Source organism: Chamaea fasciata, unplaced genomic scaffold (assembly GCF_029207755.1).
Source record: "Chamaea fasciata isolate MVZ Bird 193981 ecotype frontalis unplaced genomic scaffold, bChaFas1.0.hap1 SCAF_1, whole genome shotgun sequence".
NCBI lineage: Eukaryota > Metazoa > Chordata > Aves > Passeriformes > Sylviidae > Chamaea > Chamaea fasciata.
Genome location: NW_027094086.1, coordinates 34,834,228 through 34,857,149, shown reverse-complemented (window position 1 = coordinate 34,857,149; position 22,922 = coordinate 34,834,228). Strand labels below are relative to the sequence as shown.

General features: G+C 36.7%; 1 protein-coding gene across 1 annotated transcript in view; it reads right to left on the bottom strand.

Annotated features, from left to right (window-relative positions):
• The window catches only part of ARFGEF1 (ADP ribosylation factor guanine nucleotide exchange factor 1), an 86,594-nt gene that overhangs the window by 9,362 nt on the left and 54,310 nt on the right, over nt 1-22,922 (bottom strand). The window contains exons 16-32 of the mRNA XM_066180386.1: nt 21,541-21,746; nt 21,359-21,443; nt 20,624-20,795; nt 19,273-19,424; nt 16,019-16,147; nt 12,758-12,916; nt 12,263-12,413; nt 8,627-8,717; nt 7,526-7,566; nt 7,268-7,437; nt 6,487-6,638; nt 6,153-6,325; nt 5,025-5,185; nt 4,227-4,357; nt 3,272-3,401; nt 2,161-2,296; nt 1,934-2,072 (exon numbers count right to left, since the gene is read on the bottom strand). Coding sequence (XP_066036483.1) covers nt 1,934-2,072; nt 2,161-2,296; nt 3,272-3,401; nt 4,227-4,357; nt 5,025-5,185; nt 6,153-6,325; nt 6,487-6,638; nt 7,268-7,437; nt 7,526-7,566; nt 8,627-8,717; nt 12,263-12,413; nt 12,758-12,916; nt 16,019-16,147; nt 19,273-19,424; nt 20,624-20,795; nt 21,359-21,443; nt 21,541-21,746 — 2,378 coding nt within the window. The remainder of the gene's footprint in view (nt 1-1,933; nt 2,073-2,160; nt 2,297-3,271; nt 3,402-4,226; nt 4,358-5,024; nt 5,186-6,152; nt 6,326-6,486; nt 6,639-7,267; nt 7,438-7,525; nt 7,567-8,626; nt 8,718-12,262; nt 12,414-12,757; nt 12,917-16,018; nt 16,148-19,272; nt 19,425-20,623; nt 20,796-21,358; nt 21,444-21,540; nt 21,747-22,922) is intronic.

The window sequence follows — 22,922 nt, the reverse complement described above, 5'->3', positions numbered from 1 at the left end:
CTGAGTAAATATTATAGTACATTTTCCAAACAAGGAAATATGATCAACTCTTTGCAAAAAAGTAACTTGCCAAGAACCAGCAGAAGCTGATACTGCAACTAAAAACTCAGGCAGCCAATGTTGCGGCTCTTAAATTAGAGAAGCTGCACAACACCTGGAAGATGTTTCATGTGAATGCTAAAAAAGAACAATGTAACCCTATCTGTTCAGACTAATAAGAAGCTCTGCCAGAAGATACTTTACACTCAGAGATTCATAGCCTCTGACTATTTGAAGACAATTGGCAATAAAGCACTTGCCCAGAAAGTTTTCATATATACCACTGTGTGATTTGCCTGTCTTCATTTCATCATTAACTACTGTGTTACTTCCAGGCATGGAAAAACAAAGGTAAAAAGATCATTTACCTTCTCTAAGCACTGAGGCAGCCACCACAACAAGCTGAGTACTAAAACTGCATTGTCAAAAAAGAAAATATTAAACTAAGGATGGGAAGGCAGGAATAGCTCCATTGTGAGAGAAAAAAAAAAGGCAAAAAAAAAGCAAAAAAACACAAAAAACCAAAAAACAAACAAACCCAAGTATCCTTCTAGGACTCAGAAAGAGAAAGAAAAGAAGATGAGGACCCTCACATAAAATCAAAATAAGACTACAGAAGCTGGGAACCTCCCAGAAATTTGAGAAGGAATAATATAATTAAGTTCTCTCCAAAGATGGTATAGAAAGACTAAAAGAGAAAGAAAGAGAAAGTTAAAGGAAGGAATTGGATACTCTCCTAAGAAAAATAACCCATTTGAGAAGCAGAAGAGCCTCAACATAAAAGTGAATAATGCACTTATTTCAAATTAGATATAACTAAAGGCAATGGGAGTATTTTGAGTACCTAAATATCAAGATATCTAAAATGCTGCTCTAGAAAGATTTCTAACATTCCACTACAAGAATACCCAGAAATCTCAGTTTTGATCATACGATGAAACCAAAGCAAATGTTCTGCTAGTGAACATTAACTTCAAAATCTTTCCAAGTACAGGCCACACTAAATTAGGGTTAATTCAGCTGAACTTTTACATCCAGAGATTTGCGTTCCAAATTTTATTTCTGGCAGTTACCAAAATGCAGAAATATCGTGCTAGCTCTCAAATATTTCAGCTTCATTTTATAATTATTTTTGATGGAACTCATTTATACCTACTTACATAAAAAAAAGGTGAGGTAGTGACAGATTTTATCTTTTAATGGATGAATGAAGCTCTCTTACGGTGCTATCCGATACACAATTCTAAAATTAAGGAAAGACTGACATGCAGAAGGTTCCTTTTGCTCCAGTTTTCTTCAGGCCTGAAGTAGGTCCCAGAAGCAAACAATATGAACTGGATGAAACACAGCACTTGGAATGGTACAGCCTTACTCCAAGAAACCTCATACAGAGTTATTATATGAACAGAAGGAGTTACCAAATATCCAAGGTCATTTTCACAAAAATATTAAGATTTGTATAAGCATATGATGGAAATTACCATAAACCACAGAGACTTAAATCTGTAAGACTGTTGTAGTATTTTAGTATTCCATGGAAAAGGCTCCACATGTAATTGCAGACAGCAAAGTCTGCATCTTCTATTACAAAGAAAAAAATTGGATAGTTCTTCTCCAAAAATCAAAAATCTTAACACTGATTCATGTTACATTCTGGGGGTTGCTGTGGGGGTTTTTTGCTTATCTCCTATACAGTATTTTAGTTTTTAACACTTTAACAATACAGAAGAATCCCTACACCTCATTTATAATCACTTTACAAGTAAGTCTGTTTCTCTTTAGTCCACACTTAACAGCTTTTTTTATCCCACTTATGAGAGATCCAAGAGTTTGAAATAGGTAAATCATCTAGATAAACTATTTTACAAAGTACGAATATTAACAGTTTTCTTACGCATGAGGGATTGTAGTTTTGAAAATATCCAGCATGCAAGTGCAAGTTTTATCCCAGATTTCTAGGGTAAACTTTTCACCATTAAGGATGACAACATTCTCCAAACAGTTTGTACCAGATCGTGCCAGTTGTTCATTGTCTGCAAGAGACAAACAGTGCATTTGTTTATTCACATTCAACAGAGTAAAATGTTAACATTGTCTTAACATAATTTGTACAGTTCCTACCTTGCTGCACACACCAGTACAGCTGTGCAAATATATCATCCAAAAGAACATCACTAAGTACTTCTAAATACTGTGTAAATACATCACATATTGCATAAAGTGCATGGTTACAGGTAGTTGTCATCCATTCGGCTTTCTAGGAGTCAAAAAAAAAGAAGAGTTACAACCTTAAGGTGAAACTTCTGGACACACATATAGATGAACATTGGTATTTACTCAGTTTGCTTTGTAGTGACATGAAATTCATTTCTGTATCTCAAAACCTCAAAATTCGGAGCCTCAACTCCTGCTCTGCTAACTAGCAGGTTTAAAAAGAACTACAGGACCAGACAAACAAACACAGTCTTAGTGTCCAACCCTAGCTCAATGATTTAACACCACGCTAATGCTGTGTTTAAGCGTTTTCCAGGGAAAAAAACTTACCAAGTGAGACATGTCCTACTATAAATAGCCAGACAAGGCCTCCCAAACAATTGACAATTTTGACCTAACTTCTAATACCAATAATTTACACATTAGTTACACTTTAAAGCCCATTTCAGTTGTTTTTCAGAACAGTACCTAGTTCTGGTTTGGCAGATCAAAACCCAGATGGCTGGCCAAAATGTGCAATGACAGCACAGTGCCGTTTTGGGTGGTTTTTGTTTGTCTGTGGCTTGGCTATGGGTTTTTCGGTTTCTGTTTGGGTGAGGGTTTTTTTTCACTTTGTCATCAAAAAATTTTGAACTAACGAAACTTATTTCTTCTAATTGTCACTTCACTGCTCATTACAAGCCTCACTCAAGTGAGCGTGTTGTGTGTCTTAGGTTTCAAACATTACATGTAAAAGCTACAGTTCTTCTTACAAACCCTAGATACATGGTATTTCATGCTATTCTTCTGCTGTTCCTAGCATAAACTACAAGGCCTATTACACACATGGCTTTAAAAAAATGGAAAAAGAGACAACACCTGCCAACAGAACACTATTTAAACAAAACAAGGCTACTAGAACCACAGGTCTACCATCCAAGTTTTGAGGTTTACCCTACAATACTTGACAAAGCTATATTACAGGTTTTCTGCTGTAAATGTAGTTCTCATGTAAATTATCTGCCTCCGCTTTTATCACCTCAGTCTGCTGTTCTGGCAGTTTCATGTTGTCAAATATCCTGAAGACAATCCGAAACAAATCTTGCCACCAGTGTTTTTCGTAGGTATGGCCATATGTCTTCATTATTTCAAACATCACTGTTAAGCCCCTGAAATGAAGAAAGAACAACTTACACCAGTAGTTACAGAACACATGAACAAGACCAAGTAAGTACAACTACAGCAGGAATAACGAATTCAAATACTGTTGAGAACATTATACATGCACAGGAGCACACACAATATAAGGAGAAAATCAGCTTCTAAAAACAATACTTTATAGTCACAGGCAATAGCCAAAAAATATTTTTGAGAGCTGTGGTAATTTAAAATTAAAATTCCACTCCTTCACCAAGGGCCACAAAAATTAATAAACAAATATTTCCAGTTAAAAAGTACTAAAGTCTAGAAACAATTATTAACCTTCACCATCTATAAAGGGAGTCCAGATGCACAGCTCTCATGCCAATGTGTAAATTTAAAGTCGTTTGTGTACAACTCCTCATATTTCACATCAGAACTGCAACTGCGTACACTTTACAAGGGAAAATCATATTCCAGGAAAATAAGCAAGTTTTATGTGAGAGCAGAGTAGAGTTTTGCTTTTTTTTAACCATTTCTGCAATCCTCAACCACTTAATCAATCATGGTAATAAAACCAGTTTTAAAATCCCCAAGGTAAGTAGGGTAAGCAAGACCTAGAATGCAATCACAACTATGTAACTTTGTTGTATCAAAATTTCAAATGTACAGAACACAGACTTAATTTCTGTATTCCAGAGTCTATTTAAAAGGTGTTTGTTGTTTCCCCAGTGGTATCACCCGAATTAAATACGTAAGTAATTTTACAGTGATTACATTTACCAAGAGTTGTTTTTATTTTAAAAGTGTAAAGTAAGCCTTTTAAAATTTGAATTACAAATACTGATTGTTACCTGGTTCTTACATCTAATTTGCATCTATTGATGATACAGGACAACTCAAAGAGAATTGGGAACCATCCTCGCACCCACACTCTGTCTTCAGGAGCTACATTCATATCATCACTAGTGTATTCCTTGAATGCCTTTAGAAGGAAACAGAGTTATACAGCCATAGAAGTTAGATTCTTCAAAATAAAACACAATTTAGACTGCAAACAACAACCTCTCTTCAAGAGTATTACACCCTGATACCTCAGATGAGGGTGCAATCAAAACAGTACCACTGAGAAAGTGAAGTGTTTTACAAACTAACGCATAGTATATTAGGAAGAATAAACTTAAAAAAATAAACAAGATTACATATTCAAGCACCAGTTTTTGCTTGCACTTCAGTGTGAGTCGCTTGCTCTCATTTTTAAAGAGACAGCTCTGAAAGCGAGGATCTAACCATAACATTTTGAGGATATCAAGCATTTTTGGTTATGACATTATCCATTTCTTCACATTTGTCAGTAGAGAGCAGTTCCTGAGATATGCTGATTTCCAACAGCTCTCAGAATACTAGTCACCAGCTGAGCTGGGTGGTAGGGACAGGCAAAGGGGAATAAAAGAACAATAGAAAAATCACTGATACTTTCAAAGCCTGGAGCATTTTATACTCCTATTATTTCTGAATAAAGTACATTTCCAATTAATCCATGAAACTTGAAGGGAAGCCAGTAAGTTTAGCATTACTATTTTCTCTTTATAAAAGCACTTGTAAGTGCTTTTATTAAAAAAAAAAAAAGCGTTAGTTAAGGCAGACTCTACCTGAGGCCTGTCAGACACGTATTTTGCACAGTGGCGAATGAGGCGGATTGCTTCCATACTGGTATCTGGAAATGCTGCATTGCAGGCAAATTCAGACAAGCACTTCACTGCATCCTGGAAAGAATCTATGGTTGCTGGGAAGTGTTTTTCAAACACAATTGCTGAGAGGAAAGTGTGAACAGGAGAAAAAAAGAAGTGTCATGCTTTAAAATCTATTAATTCTAATATGAACTATCACTTACAGAAGTCAAGAGACTGGTTCATTGATTGGTGCTGTCAAATGCCTGAGTAGTAAGAAAAACTAAAGAAAAAAAATACAAAAAAAAAAAATCACCCAGAGGGCATTTCATTTTGACAGTGAGTGTTGAAAATAAAGTAAGGTAGCATCGAGACTAAAGCAGGGAAATGTAACAGTTAAGCAAGACTAGAGCAATAAACTAGTAGCAATGCTACTGTTTAACACTAGTCTGTGTCACCAGAGCTTAAGAGGATGCACGAAGCATGGAGTTCCATCTACTAATGGACCTCCTCCCCAGCAATATGTGGCCTTGTTTTTAAATAGCTGCTTTTGAAGAAAAAGAAAGTGCTTCATCGATGATGAAACCATTTTATAAATTTGCAGAGGCACAGAGAAAATAAAGAGATCCCTTAAAGCCTGGGATCTAGATTAGAATAGAGAGAGAAAGAAAGAAAAAAATTATCATAGTGCCCTCTAAGTCAGCACTTTCTCCTAAACAGGCCTTACACAACACAATTCAGAAACACAGAAAAAGACAAGCAAACAACGTATTAGTAAAATATGTACATTTTTTTCCCTAGGGGAAACGCCAGAATACTTCACTTAAATAAAAATGTACACATTAAATAGAATTATCTAGGGCCTGAGTTGTTTTACTACAGAATGCTACGGACAAGTTTTTTTTAAAGGCATAAAGAAAACCAGATAACTCTATTATTACTGAATGACTTTTGTAAGTATTTTCCCAAAAGACTGATTGGAAAGTGTAAATCATGAGTTCCAAGACATGAAGCACTCTCCACTACACAGGCCGTGAGTCCACAGACAAAGCTTCTTGGGCTCTGGAGTGACACTCGCTTCCATGATATCTGAATATTGCCCATACTCACTGACAATGTGTCCTGTAGTCTGGAATGCCAGTTCCACTATACTTTCATCCTGATCTGAGGCTGCCAGATGAAATACTGAAAAAATGTTTTTCCAGCCAGAACGTATGTTAGCAGCCTGGGAATTCACCATCTGTGCAATACACCGTACAACCATGTCTCGAATAGTAGGAGACCTAAATTAGGATAATGAACAATATTTATTTAAACTAAATTACATAATCCATTAGAACAGTATAATTCTCTAACGATTGATTTTACAGAAGCAATTTGAAATATTAATCGCAAAAGTTGATGCTTGTGATCCCAGGCAATTCAGTTAATTGCATGTTATTACCTGTTTCTCTTCATGATATGTTCAAATGGTCTTAGGAAGTCCTTCTGGAATCGGAAATTAGCAAGTTCTCCTTTTTCCAAGAACTTCATTGACAATTGCCTTAATGAGTCTACTGCAAAAATAGCTACATCTTCATTGGGATTGCAGCCAACCTGAGAACGTAGAATAGAAACGCAGAGTAAGCTTGCATCGGAATTCTTATGGATTCAGCACAAGCTGCCTTTACAGTTGATACCCGAAAACTAAGCAGTACTGGAAAACTAATGAAATAAATAGTAGTCAATTCCAGAAACCTCACTGTTTATGTAATTCAATAATCCCTAACTAATTCCAGCTATTTTCTATGTTAAATAACCTGGCATTTAAAACCTCCTAGAAATAAACAAGCTGTCTGAGAAAGACTTCAACAGCTGTATTAAAAATGCATGTCAAACATTCATTTGATAAACAATCAACTTAGACTTGAAGACAACCTCTTAAACCAAGCATCATGAAACACCCCCAAAATTTACAACCCAAAACTAACAGCAGCCTGGTCTAGACTACGGTCATGATAAATAACTTATTGTATACTTCTGTTTTTAGAACTTATTATACTGTGTAACTCTGCCTTCTCGTAGGCCTTTCCAGCTTTACAATTTTTGTTGGTTTAAGCTCACAGAGAAAGACAGAAAAACGCACTATGATTCATACAAGAACATGATTTTCCAATAAATCTGAAAACAAAATAATCTGTATCAATAACTGAAGGAGTATGCACTCTAAGCATGAACAGGGATACCTTATTAAAATGATCTCCGATGACTTCCCAGATCCTAGACCACTGTAACCTTATCCGGCCCATGTTGTAATAAGAAATCTCTACTATCTTCTGCAGACTAAACATTCGAGGGTGGGTAGCAGACAGCAGCTCATCCATAGACACAGCACACAGCCAGCGAACGAAATCCACTGTTAAATGACCACAGATTTTAATGCAGTATTTTTCCAAGGTTTAGTTTACAGGGGTGGGGAGGGGTAGGGAAGAGATGAAACCTACCAATAGCATTTCCATCCAACCTTGTAGAACCCGTAAATATTCTGTAAAGTGCAGTTAAAGACATGGTTAAAATTTCTTAAGAAAAGCATCTGTTAAATGTATTCAAGCTTGCTTGTCTTGTTTTTCTTAACAATACCTAGACAGTCTCTGATTACCTTTATTTATTAAAAAACAACTAGTAATTGTAAAGACATATTGAGAAGACTGTCAGCTTTTATCATCCCTGATCCAAATGCAGAACTCAAACGTCTCCAGAGTGCATAATATTCATTTGCCATGACAAGGAGATATTTGAAATGCTTCCCATTATAAAGCAGGGAGGGACACGGCAAATCTAAACAGCTATTGTGTGTTTGACACCAAGCTTCCAGTGCACTTGATGTCATTTTACTGCAAGACAACTTTTCATTGAACTGACATTGATCTTGCTGCCTGTACTTCAACCACAGAAATGTTTCTAAGCCTTCAAAATGATACCTCTTCATCAGTTTTGACAACCACTAAGAAAATTATATGTTCTGATTTCTTATATGCTGAGCAAGCAAGATCCATGAACACTTCAGTCTGATCACTACTGTATGATGGAAACAGGGAATGTTCACAATATGTATTCTGCCTAGCCAAATCCAGTTAAAATACATGCGATTCATGGAACAGAAGGACTGGAATAACAATTTTGGTCCTTTCAGACAACATCTACATAACCTAGAGGAAAGCAGGAAGTCAGTAATTACATTTAGGAGAAAAAGGGTCTGACAATAATGCCCTCAGTACTAAGGCAAAATGAGATTTGTGATCTGTTACTATATACAGCAAATCAAGATTCAGCAGACACTAGAGCAGACTTTATTCTGCAAGTCTTCTGTAGTCATTTTTTTATCAGTGAAAAAGCTTCTGCTTTTTTGCTTCTGTCCCTTCTTGGAAAAACACCCATGATCCACAAAAAAATCTGACCCCCACCCCCCCAGTGAAAACTACTTCTCTATGGTAGTTTTTATGTAAGCTTTTTCCAAATAAATTAATAAGGTAATTTTCTTAGCACAGGGTATCCAAATACTGCTTTAAAAACTTCAGGTGGCACCAGTAAATTCAATACAGTACCTGTCCACAGCAACAACAACACTCTGGGAGCTAGTTTCACCAATGGATTCCTGAATACTTGCTATCTGCTTCCAATCCACATTTCCACCAACTACAGTGAAAAACAAAAATTGAAAAATGGGTAAGAAAGAATACAGAATGGGTTGGGAAGAAAGAGGAATAAGTTATGCCACCACCAGTATAATTAAATACATTTTTAATTCACAAAAAAGTGAAGCATATTATGAATTTCCCTTGCATGAGCTGGCCATCTCAGTGGACAGATGCATGTAGGTGTAAGTCCTAATTACCCTAACTACCTAATTATTACATGTCTATCCATGTATAAACTGTATTAGTCCCCAAAAATGGTCCACATTTGGAGCAACAGATACAAGTGAAAAAAACAAAACCCACAAGAGTCACCTTTTTTCCTTCCATTTTTCAATGAACCTTTGGTAATCTTGCCACTTAGAACACAATGTATGACTGAGAATATTGCTTAGAGGAGAGCTTTTCACACTTAATGAGCTTCAAGTAAGTAAATTCATCCCAGAAGATTTTATTTCTTATCATTCAGAAAGAAGAGCTTCCACCAAAACTGCATCTTTAAGCTACATCTCAATTACAGCAAAATTATCACCCAAAATAGTGAAAAATATCTAGAAGTAAAAATAGCAATTATTTACTTTGGAGGCTGGAAACTGTAACCCACATCCGGGAAAGCTTATATGAAGAAACTGCTAACTTTGCAGTGAGAAAAATTCTGAAATTTTTAGCAATCTCCAAACTCCCCCCCTTGAACCACCATCAAGAAAAGAGCAGGAATCTTGCAATCACTCTGAGTAATTCCACATACCCTGTATTCAGGGATTTTTTTTTTTTCCCCCCCAGTAACACAGAAAGAACAGAAGACCGGAAGAAGGCAAGTAGTTCAGTTCTCAGAGGTTTCCTGAGAGAAAAACTCATGTTTCAGCCTACCTCAGAGTCTTGATGTGCTCCATCCACACTTGGAGGTGGCTGGAGATGACTGTCTATCAAATCTACATAACCTAACCCATCTGAAGTACTTTTCTAGGGCATCCATGGAACAGCTTTTTTATACATACATCTGTAACCTCATACTAATATCTCAGCAATTTATAATACCACTGGGTTTGATAAAGGCTTCTCTTGTAAGCACACAAGCTGCCAGTGTCAATTAGCTTGAATCTTGGTAATGAGTCAGCTAAGAAACATATCAAATGAGCAGCAGAGTGTGAAGAGAATTCAAAGGGCTATTTCCAAGGAGTCAGAATCTTAACAAACTTTACCAGCTTACATGAGAATTCCTTGTGATTTTGTGCAGGATTTGTAATTCAAGGCCTGAAAACCTAAACAGACAAGCAGACTTACACCCTAACAGTTGTGAAATCTTTTACCATGAAACACAGGAGTCAGCTAAGTAACTCTGCTTTATGAAAAAGGGATTCCTCAGATTCTCACTGTCCAAAGAGCATTTCTGGTTATCCAGGAAGTACACTTTGGCTGTGACCAACTCACAGCAGCAGGTTTTGTCCTCCAACTTTGTGAACCGAAACTGACATAGAAGAAATGTCAACTTCACAATTACAACTCCAAGTAAGGCAACATTCCTACCAAAGGAGCAATAAAGTAGGTGCTTATTCATTTATTTTTACAACCCTCATGCTTATGATGTTTTGAATTTCAAGTACAAAAAAAAAAAAAAAAAAAAAAAAGGGCCACAACAAGAAGGTAATACAACAGATGAAGACATTTGAATGTAGATCCTGAACAGCCACAGCTGAATCCTTGCTGAGGCAGTAAGTGAGCAAATAAGCCTTTTGGTCTGGTTTTGTTGATCTTTGTTATTTCAAAAAACACATTAAGTTTAGCAAGAAGAGTTAGTGATGCTGCTTATCCACATCTGATTCTGCAAGTAGGTCTGAAAGATGGAGCTTCTGTGTCACCAGACTGCAACTTCACTCACTCTAAACAACTATTTTCCTGTAAAATATGTGTGCGTGTATATGGACATACACACTATGTGTTCCTCACAGGAATTTAGGTTTATAGAAAGCTTGCTTGCAAAACCACAATTCCAATGCATATTTTGGAGTAATCATAGAAAATTATCTGCAAAGAAGGATTTACGGAAAGAAGTGAAATAACTAAAACAGTAGAGAAAATGTTCTAACAGCCCCTTAGTGCATGAAAACCAAGTTAAGAATTTCCCTATAAGATTGAAGCAACATTATTAAAAAAAAAAAAAGAAGAAGAAGAAGAAAACGGTGAAGTTTCCATATGTGCACTGTAAAAAGCATTCCAGAAATACAATTCAGAGAAAAACATTTTATGCATTTGGACACACACTATTTTCCTTAGAAATGCAGCTGACAGCAGAGGAAGGTCTTTATGAGCTGGACCTATACCAATGACTGGCAAGTATGATTTATGATTCAGATGTTTACCTGAGTACTTTTTACATTCTTGGGTTATGAGGACTTAAAACCTTTAAAGGCCAGTCACTGTAGCATAGAGAAACTGTCAGCATTTGGAAGTAGCCAAGCTGCACAGGTCATCAGGAAACACTAAACTGAAGGATGCATATTGGAAGGGCTGGAAGAAGTTCAGTGTATGAGATGCTGGCAGACTCACTGATTTCCAGGCCTAGGTCTTCCCTTCATCAAGGTTTGGCAAGGAGAGGGGAGTACAGAGAGGCAGGCCAAAGGTGAGCAGAAGGGAAAGAAAAGGAATGACTACAGAAGAAGAAAAATTGTCTGAGGAGAACACAAAGCTGGATGATTAGGACTAGTTTGGGCTTAAGATCAGAAAAAATAGGAAATTATCATTACTCAAAAAAAAAGTTACATGAAAAACTGAGGGAAGACAAAGCTTTTGTTTGGCTGTGGGTGAAGTTCAAAAGGCAAAAGATACTGAGCATCACACTATAACTGAAACTTTCTCAATTAAAAAAATAGTCAAAAAGACTGGTATGTACACTTAGATGCTTCCTGAGTTTTTTAGTAGCCTACATCTGTATACATTTAACTATGGTATTTAAAACAAACAAATAAACAAAACCCTCAATCTTCTAAAGATAAATTTAAGGTAAGTCTTATACTTTCCAAGGAAGGTAAGAAACTTTATCTTACTTTTGCAGTTTATTTAGGTGCTCAGGCCTAAAAAGGGCACTTACTCAGTCCTGAAATAACCAGAATAGGAAAGAAATGGAATTTCAGAATTTAAGCTAAATTAATCTCCCACTTGGTTTGAAGTCTGTGTATTTCTCACAAAGCTCCACAACAGATGCTTAACCTACACATACTGACTTGCTTGCTTGGTAAAATACTTGGCACACTAATGCTGCAATATTATTAAATCTGGTCATACCATCTGCAATCCATTCTTAGTTGGAAAGCTATATTTTAATGGAAGTGAATAATATATATAATCTTCTTACATTTTCCACCCTAGCAATAATAACAGAGCAAACTAAGTATTCCAGAAATTGGAATAAATCTACTCAAAGCATAAGTTTTACGAGTACTACTTCATGGTCTTTTGTCAGAACTTCACATAAAAACACAGAACAAATTTAAATAGTTCTCTGAACAAAACCAGTTAAATGAAATACTTCATATCTGCATTACTTACCTAGTCCCAGCCCCACAAATTCATCAGGTGCCTGATCTTTTGTTCCAGTAAAAGAACCTTCCCTGCCACGCACTGTCCCTGAGATGTAGCGAGGTTTTACTCCAGTTCCTATTAACTGTGCCAGTTCAAGTTGACTGATACATTTCAGAATCTATTCCAGAGAATAAAGAAGTTGTTTACCAACAAAAAGCCATTTGAAACAGTAAAAAGCAAGTAAAGATCTTCAGAAGAAACAAATTCTAAACACTTGAGGTCGGAAAGTCTGTTCTTTTGTCTGAAATGAATATTAATTTAAATAGTACTGGATTCATCTCTCACATTTTTATTTTACACTTAGACATGTTCTGCTACTTTAACTGCTGCATAATGTATGCAACAAAAGTATACATGCAGCACTTACCTAAACCCCACTGTGTTTATACACAAGCAAGCACATTACTGTGTTGAAAATCAGTGAACATGCTTTCTTACAGTTCAAGTACAAATGACTTGTACCTCATGCCAGGAATTTCCTAAATAGTTTCCATCTGTATGAGCCACCGTGATGAGAGTTTTAATGGTATCAATGTTCTTCTGCTTCATTTCAGTAATACCAGAACTCACTGTAAGCAATGTAAATCTTGCTAATGCTTGAACATAGGCATCTCTTTCAAGCTACAAAAGGGAGAGAAAGAAACAAAAGTCTCATAAATATTTTTGCCATTTCTTGTTCTTAATACGATCTGTGTGATTTCATCAACTATACCATTTACCTTTCTCTTCCTAGAACTCAATTTCCAAATCAAAGTGAAAATATCTCAAGTTCTTCACCAGTAAGAACAGATCTGTGGGATGAAATCAGGTTCCTTCTATTCAGGAACATGAAGTGTAATGTCTGACGGCATAGAACACATAAGTTGTGTTTAAGTTTCTGGTTTGGTCTTTTTTGGGGAAAACTGGATGCTGTTTCAGAAGAAATGTTGCTACTTAGCTAAATTTTCAATATTCTTGTACTAAGACCGACTCTGAAAATGCTGCCTTTAGCAGACTCACTGAAGTCTGAGCATTTTTTTGTCAATAAAATCTAAAAAATGTACCTAAAAGGCACATTATGCCAATTTCATGCAATTGCTCAAATCCTATTTGATTTAATCTGCATCATTTGGAGCAACTCAGAAGCTTCTGAAGCAAGTGTCATGGGTAAAAAGCAAGTGACCACAATCTAGACAGATCTCACAAAAGAAAATTCTACTCAGTTACCCAATTTTTATGTGTATGGCATCTATAAGCAACAAAGGGAACCCCTCAGATCTCATGTAAACCAATTGTAATAGTAAAAAAGGGGATTACAGTTGAGCCCACAAGTGCATTTTATTCTCCTGTTATGTATAAACTGAAGGCTGTAAAGTGAAATGGTTGTACACCACATAAACAAATCACAATTATGAAATATATTTAACTGTTTGGATGTTTAGAGTAAGTAAGAAAATTTTAAGTAAGGAATCATTTAGCATAGAAAACCACCAAATATAAACACAAAAAAAACCCCCAAACCCAGGAAGAATGGGATTCCACAGAGAAAACACTAACATCACAACAGTGGGCTATGGTAGAAGGGACAGATTTGCCCCTGAACTACTGACCACAGTATAGCTGCCACATTCAAACCCAATCATTACTGCAGGGTATGCTGGCAAAGGCACAAAATGATGTAGAAGCACAGAAAAATGAAGTCTCAAAGAAAATGTACTAAGCAATGAGGCTTTACAGTCTACAAACTGCACATCTCCCATTAACAACAAAATGGTTTTAGTCTTACTCATTCATGCAGGTATTCCCCTCTCCCCCCTTTTTCTAAGCCAGCAAATCAGAAGACAAACAACTAAACAATGTGTCCATCACCCAGAAGATTTAAACCTGATGATATAAGCAGATTAAGTACATCCTTTGGATGCATATCTTGTCTCAGATGCTTAAAGACAAAAGTCAGACTCTGTGACAAGTCTAAGATTAAAAGCATAAATAATTAAAACCAGAATCTATAATTGAAGTTTTAGAGGTGAACATGCCTTAAACTACATTGTGTACTTTGGAAATTTTTTTAAATTAAAGGTATCCAGGTCCCTCCACTATCTCTGAAGGTGTGTAAACAAATGTTAACTTATAATAGATACCAATCTTAATTTCTGTACATTTACACAATGAAAACTGAAAAGTTGCCATTACTGGTTAAGCGCATGAGGAAAAAGTTCATTCCAACAGAAAAGATCTTTAAATCATCTCAAGTTCAGATGTGCCAGTCTCCTTCAAGCCACCAGAGCTATCTGGTGTCTGCAGTCAGACAATATTCCACCTGACCAAGACCTTGTGAATTGGAATCATCCTGTAATACTGAAATCATCAACAAACCAGTACTGTTTTTAATTATATCAACAAAACAGAATTTCCATAGAAAACCAAGAAGTAGTAATGCTTATCTTGAAAGTGCAAAAAAACCGCTTCCCATTTTCTGGAATTTAAAAACTTGTTATTGGAACACCTCCAGTTCAATCATGTCCCAAGCCAATGGAAGGGTACAACTGAATCATAGGGATCTTAGAGCAAACATATCCTTGCTGTCCCCATGCAAGGCTGCAGGACTGGGAGTTGAACTGCAGCTGCTGGAACTGGTATAGGTACCAGTTCCACTTTAGCAGCTTGGAAACAAGAGTAACTGGAGTGTGTTTCACTGAACATCTGCAGGCTCCAGGGAAGGCTTTCTTAATCAAATTTTTAAGTCTGTTCAGCTCAGAACAGGTCGTGCAGAAATTAGGTGGAAAAACAGAGGAAAGAAACCTCACATGATCTCAAATGGGCTTTTTTAAGCTGCTGTTTTAGAGGTCTCAACGTGCCTTTCTCATTAGTGGTAAAAAATTTATCTAACTTGCCAAATACAAGTGCAAGTGGAGAAGGAAGAAAAGCATTCCCTATTGTATCATAGTTCAACATCTATTTAGTCTTATACAGTTGGTTTTTGGGTTGGTGTGTTCTCTTGGTAAGCATTTTCAACATACACATGAAATAACAATGCCAAATATAACACATGCCAAATTTTGCTTGCCCCTCTCTTCAGCTATCTCTATAATGGACTTATGGCAGACCAGAAGTCCATTTATTAACTAATAATCTACAATAACATAATTGTACCTCCCCTACCAATGGTTTCTAAATAGAAAAACAGAAGCCAAAAAAAGACCAAGTTTAATCACCATTGCCCTCTGGAGCCAGTGAGTCTGGCATTCTTGGCATTGCACTAAATGCAAGATCCATTCATTCATTACATCAGGAATGCCATTTCCAGCGCCGTAACTGTTAAAAGGATATCCATTTATAGACATCTCAAAATAGTATAATCTCTCTGAAGTTGAGAACAGTATTTCAAATACAGTTCAGAGAGATACGGTTTTACAGGACAGACTCCTTTTATAAAACAACACAACACATCTAAAAGGCTTTTTAACAATGACAGAAATAAAATACTTTGACATAAAAGTAGTCAATTTCTCGGGAAACAAACATTCAGTACAGAGGCATAGAAGTACTTACCACAAAACACCAGGAAAAATAAAGGTCACTTCATTTACATTTCCAGTCAAATATCAGATGAAATAGCAATGTCAGAAGCAGGCAGCCTCTAAGTATTGCAGTGCACAGCTTCAGCAGCAAGGACTCTTAGACCCCCACTAACATCTTGCTGGTACATAAATCAAAGAATTGTCTCAGTCTTACATTTTTTACCTGAATGTTGAAAATGCAAGCGATCCGGATTGCACATCGTATACCCTCCAAACAAAGAGAGGCAACTTCGGTGTCATCACAGTCCTGCAGACCCACACTGAAAGCAGCCAGGAAAGGTGTCCATGCCAACTGGAATGTACACAAAGTAAGTGTTATATGAGCAATTGTTGGTACTTGAAGGGAATGTTATAGTTTTCACCATCTTGCTGAAGTGTAAATTCCACTCTTAACACAATCAACCTTGAAGCTGTCTTTTGACAAAAAGGAAACAGAATATACAGACATGAGACACATAATAGTAAGAAGTGTGCTTAGAAGAGACATGAGACACAGAATGGGGCAGAAGTAATGCAGAGTGGAGCCCTCCTCAAAGTCCTCTCCCTCAGCAACAAGCACATGGACGTCTTCAGACAGTTGTAAAAACCAAACCCTTAAGTTTTGTCAATTAGATGTCTGTTAAGAGTTTTAGCATTCCCAGGATGACTTTTATCTTTGCACACTGAAAAATAGGGCAAACAGTTACTCTAAAAACCAACACACCAGGTAACAGATCTATGATGAAAAGTACATACTTAACACTAGCTTGTTCTGGTAACACCAGAAAGGAAAAAAAAAAAAAAAAAGGAGGGTAGTGAAAATAAAGCAAACTTTACTCATCACACTAAAATTATGGTAAGCCAAAAACAATAAGAAGAATATCCAGAACATGACTTTTGCCTTGTCTCTCTACTATTAATTTTGTTGCCCTTAGCTCTCCATCTTTTTGTACCTAAGCCATTACTGATGTTTCCCATTCCTCTTGGCTTAGGCAGCACTGAGGATGTAATATATGCAACTAAAATTACTGTGAGAGTCTACACAGTCCTTTTCCTTCTGGTCAAGGCTCCTTCTCCCAAAGGCAGAAAAAAACATTCAGAAGATGCAGAGGATGCTGCAGTAACTACACGGGGTTATGGAGAGGAAATGCTATGGAATCCAGGATGATTTCAAATAGTTTTACCTGAAGTCACCCCACGTGAAATACAGAATCAATGGGTACAACAAGGAGCAACAGATTTCACACTTAATGACATAATAAAATGAGGTACCACAGAGCTCTGGTTTCGTTTAAGCCAGCAACTCCAAAAGCACTACCTTCAGAAAGCATTTAATGTTTGCACATACAAACTGCCTTCCCAATTTTCACTGTTATTGAAACCAAAACCAGAATCAAAAAATCACAAAACTGAAATAATTTCTTAAGAACTATCTAGCAGTCTGTACACTGTGCTTTGTAACTGGATGTATGCTGTTATTCGTAGGCTGTATTATTGCAGGTGAAAATTGAGCCTCAAAACCAGACAATCAAGTCTGGGTTGCTTGGATGGGTGCATAAAGTGATTTTTTGCTGTTTTAAAAATTTAGCCAATGTATTTGTAAACACAGTTACAATGATCAATTTCATGTAGCCATCAATGGGTAAGATACCCAGAAATTTGTAAATTTCTGCTGAAAATATAAGTCTAAATAAAAAAAGTGAAATTAAGTGTTCAAATTCCACAGTTCTCACTTGTTTTTGAGACGAGGGCCCACTGTTCAATACATTACACTACTGTCCTCAGTATTTTAATGAGTTCATGAACATCTTCAAGTAATTTCAAGTAACAACTTCTCATTTTTTGCACCTTCATGAAACCTGTTTAAGGTGTTAATTTAACCAGGGTGTTTCATATTTTTCTCCTTTGAAAATGAACTTTTGAAATACACTTTTCAGATAGTAAAGGGAAGTATTAGGCTTGGTATCTTGAAGGAAATCACACTATTAATTTTATAGATGCTTGCATGTGAATTACTTAACTTCAGCTTCAGGAAGTGCGCAGAGAGAAAGTATAGTACATCTCTGCTATGTGATACCTTGAATGGCTTAAAAGTAAATTTTCAACAAGGTCTGTGCTTAGTATTCCTCCATACAAATCAAATACTATGCTAGTTTTTTTAACAGGGTGACAAAGAACTCATAATTTTGCCTCATAGAGAGCAATCTTACAGCGAGATCCTCAGTGTGCCCAGGTGGCCAAGAAGGCCAATGGCATCCTGGCTTGTGCCAGCAGGACCAGGGCAGTGCTCTGTACTCAGCACTGGTGAGGCTGCACTCAGAATCTTGTGTTCAGTTCTGGGCCCTCACTGCAAGAAAGACATGGAGGTGCTGGAGTGAGTCCAGAGAAGGACAATGGAGCTGGTGAAAGAGGTGGAAGTTGGTCTCTTCTTCGAAGTAACAACGGAAAGGATGAGAGCAAGTGGCCTCAAGTTGCACCAGGTGAGGTATAGATTGAATATTAGGAAAAATTCCTTTACAGATGCAGTTGACAAAAGTCGGAACAAGCTGCCCAAGGAAGTAGTGCAGACACCAACTCTGGAAGCATTTAACAGACATGTAGATGTGGCACTTCAGGTCATGGTTTAGTGGTGGACTTGGCAGCACTGGGTTAACAACAGGACTCAAAGCTTTTAAGAGTCCATTTCAATCTACATGTTTCTGTGATTTTTGGGCCTGGAGCTCCACCTAACCTCACAGCACATCCCTCCAGGGAACCATCTGTTTATTCAGTGGTAGTGGTCTGAGACTTGAGTTCCCTGGAGCCCTTCACAAAGGGGTCATATGAGAACCATGACTTGAACAAGAACACAAAGGAGAGCACTGTAAAGCCGTAACAATTTATCTCAATGGCAGATGACTGCTGTGAGTTAGGTTATGCCAGAGACCACATCCAAGAGCACACTGAGGCATCATACACTACTGAACATACTCTATCTATGAATCTGAACCACTGCTATGGAAAAGGCATTTGGGATGCAGACAGCTTTGCACTTACACAATAGCAGACAGGTGTTTGGAGTAATAGTTACAGTAACAACAGGTATAATAATAACAACAGGTCCAGCTTCCTCCTGGTCCTTCTACACTGGACCAGAGTCCTAGCTTTCTAAAGTATTAATTTGCAAGAGACAACATTAAATAAAGGTTTTTCTTGATAATTGCTCCATTGCCTTAAGATGCTTCTTCTATCAGCACAGAAACTTCTTAAATTCCAGGGTAAATGAAACTAGATTACAAGGTTCAAAATCCTCTCCTTCCTGTGGCAAGTTAAATAACTCACAAAATGAGCAGAACATAGCAGATGCAAATGCTTAGTATTTTCAAAAAATCCTGTCAGTCAGCACTCTGTATTAAGAAACTGTGATATTCTACATGATGATCTAAACATGTATCTCACCTTAAACATGGGTCTCACATGCTCCAGGTGTGTCGCACTAGTAAAAGGGGCCTGAACGTGGCTCACTGCCTCCATAAGAGCTTTAGCTGTTTTAGCCATTTGTTCCATTTCCAAGTTATATAGGAGTCTTCTCTGCTTCTCACTAGCAACACCTGCAAACACATTTTTTCTCTCATTTGTGCATCTTTAGCAATGATGTCTTTAGAAATATAATAATTTTATGGTTTTCATTAAGTACAATACTCAGATGCATTTTTGTATTATCTTTACTTTCTGAAATTATCATACCAGCCTTCTCACATTTATTTTAATACAGATAAAATTTAACTTAAGGCAAACTTAAGTTTAAAATGTGAACTATTTTTAAACCTTTGTACAGTTTTGATATTTGAACAACAGAGATTTCTTCTCCATCACCTCAACTGACAGCATAAATATCACACCCACAAAACTAAATTCAAATTGAAGAGATATTTCATAGGAATCCATCAGCAGAGGAAAATAACTACAAAAATAACTGGACATCCTTTTTCAGGCAAGAACTACATTAAACCTTTTCAGTTCCATAACAGAACCTCCGTCTCATGAAGACAGTAAAATCCAAGTAGCATGTAGTAATCATCTTTTTAAAAATGACAATAAAACATTACGTTAAGTGAATGAGTACTGAAAACAAGAGTATTTCTTTTTTCCAGATGCAATTTTCCTGCAAGCAATCCGTTAATAAAGCTAACCTAGGACTTAAATTATACAAATATGTTGGGAAAAAGTTAAGTCTCTCTCAATGTTCTCTGTAGAAAAGCTAGAATGAGTAACATCTCAATCTTCACACTGTGCAAAACAAAAAGTTTTTCTGGTATCTGAGAGAAGAAAAGATAATTAATAAAGTGCATGAATTAGGACCCTAAGAATCAAATACTGCAAAATATTTGAAGACAGATTGATTATTGCAGGAAATCACAACAGTTACTTAAGAAACAGAAGACACACACAATTTCTGTGTTCTGCTCTGTACCTATTGGCAACCATGTAACTTCACAGAGCCCTCTGATTTCCCTCTGTTGCTGCTCAACAGCAAAACCTGCCTCCTTCACCGTCAATGCACTGATTGCCAGGAATTCAGATGCAAAAGGAAGTGGAAATAAGCAGTGAAAATAAGCAGTTGTATTTAATTCAGATTTAAGGTTAGCATCACTCATTTATGTCAAAAGAAAAGGATATGAAATTAGAAGCTAGGACCCACTGTGAGTTAAGTGAGTGGTGTTTGCTTCATTCAATTCGCTTTAAAAAGGAGAACCTCATGAAACTGAAGAGCCAACCCTTAGAGAAAGCTAACAATGCCACTACTTACTTTGTTTACTGGACTTTGTGGGTATTGTTAATTCTTTTGTTTCTTTCATTGAAATCTTCTTTCCAGCTATTTCATTATAAATAGCAGACAAATATTCTTCAGGGAGATCTTTACTGTCATTGATGCCTCTATTCATTTTAATATACTGCTCTTTTGTCATTTTATTCTTAACCTGAAATGCAGAAAGTAGCTGTAAATATCAACAAATGAGGCAAGCTCATCAGTTACAATGCCCCCTGTAAAACTGCCCAGTCCATGAAAAGTTACCATCAAGGATAAACCTGCTAGTTCAGAAGACACTTCAAAGTATTCAACACATCTGAGACTAGACTGTCAAATCTACAGTATACCACAAAGTCATGAGGACATTCCAACGCTCGAATGTTTGGTACGATCCACAGATCAAATGTATGATAAATTAGACATACATTAAAAAAAAAAAAAGAAAAGGAAGGGAAGGGAAGGGAAGGGAAAAAAAAGCTTTTTCTTGTCATACAGACCAAACCATCTATAAGGCAGAAACCTACCTTATAGAAAGGCCTAACCAAAAAAATTTCAAAACCTCATCACTCATAAAACGTAATCCTGTTACTTTAAAAATGCATAAACGTACACTACCTTACTTCTTACACACATACTAGTGTTAAACTGGACATCAAGCTTTTACAACTATATTGTCACAAAGCCTGAAAGTAACATGCCTATGAATTACAGATACTTATTCCAGCAACATACCTGTGGACTGTGAAGATCTGTTGTCAACATGATAATTGAGTAAGCTAAAACATATGCAGTATCTGCACTAGCAAAAAGAGTTTGCCTGAAGGCAAAAAGGAGAGAAAGAACAGCAAATTTAATTTATTACGATTTGTTACTAATTACTTAGCTTTCCAAAGCTCTGAAGAAGTGTATCTTACCCTTGGTTACATTCTAAGTATCTAGCAGCAAATTTCTCCATTAATCGATCAATTTTTTGAGCTTCTCCCGGTAGACGAAATCCTTCTAGGAACATGCGCAGAGCTGAAACAAAATCCTTTCCCGAAAAGTCATGCTGGTCTACATATGCATACATGACTTCTTTGTTAAATTTATCATTGTCTCCCAGGAACTCCCCAACCTGAGTCTAAAATAAGAATAGAAAAGACAAACTAGTGCATTTATATTTGAAAAACAAATATAAGTAACAACAACAGAGTCAAATGTCTTACAAAAAGAGAGGTATGTACTGCCGTTAATTGAGACATACCCCTGCTTCTCCTCTATTGTCCAAAGCAAAGTATTCTGGCTATATAATCCATCACAATGCTCTTCCATGCTCATACACATGTGTCTGCATTCTTCCTTCTCTGCCTTTACTCACATGCCACTTTTTCATTAGCTGAATTCCACACATGTACAAGACGAAGTCAGTATTACTAATGATTGTTCTCTGCTATTATGATTTTTGTAGTTAAGAAACTTATCACAGGAATAAAAAGCTTACTAAACTCAACTTTTTCCCCTAGAGTACTGATCTCAAACAGATGCAAGGGATGCTCAAATAAAAATAGCTGGTACTCAAATGTGAGTTGATCACTGTCAACACAACAGAGCAGTGAAAAAGAGCATGCATTCAGATAAAGATGCCTGTATATGTAAACAGAGGTTAAAAAAATGTTTTGATGTCTGATTCTAAGCATTAATACTGAAATTTGTGACTTCAGCCACAGTTGCAAACATAGGCACCAATGGGTGTGGCTTTTATGCACAATGGTGAGAACTACTGTTTCAGAAAGTTAGGTTTCTGATAACAATACTAACATGAGATATTCCCATCCAGGTATTGCAGGACCCTTCCAAGTCCAGCAACAGCTGCTAGTTGTAAATAAAATCATAAAACTAATCTCAATTAACTAACTTCCTTCTGGGGGTAGAAAAAAGTGCTATGAATGTTGTTGCACCACATTATTATTTTTGCCATTTCCGGAGGACAGATACTTCTGGCAGTTCCTTACTAAAGTATACAGGATGTACTAAGTTGCTTCAAGCTTTACCAGCAACTAAGTACAAGTTTTGAGTCAGCTCAAGTAGGGTAGTCTCTTGCTTTACACCTTGCTGAACTGCAGGATGCATAGAGCACAGGGCAGAGCTCTACTGCACCCTCCAACCCAAATTCCTTGAACTTACAAATTTTAGAAGAGAGAGAGAAGTTTCTTTTTCTTCATTCCACAATAATGTGTTACACACTAAACACTATCAACTGATTTGCAATTAGTATAAACACATCAGCATAAGCACAGACAGCCATCAGGAAAACAGT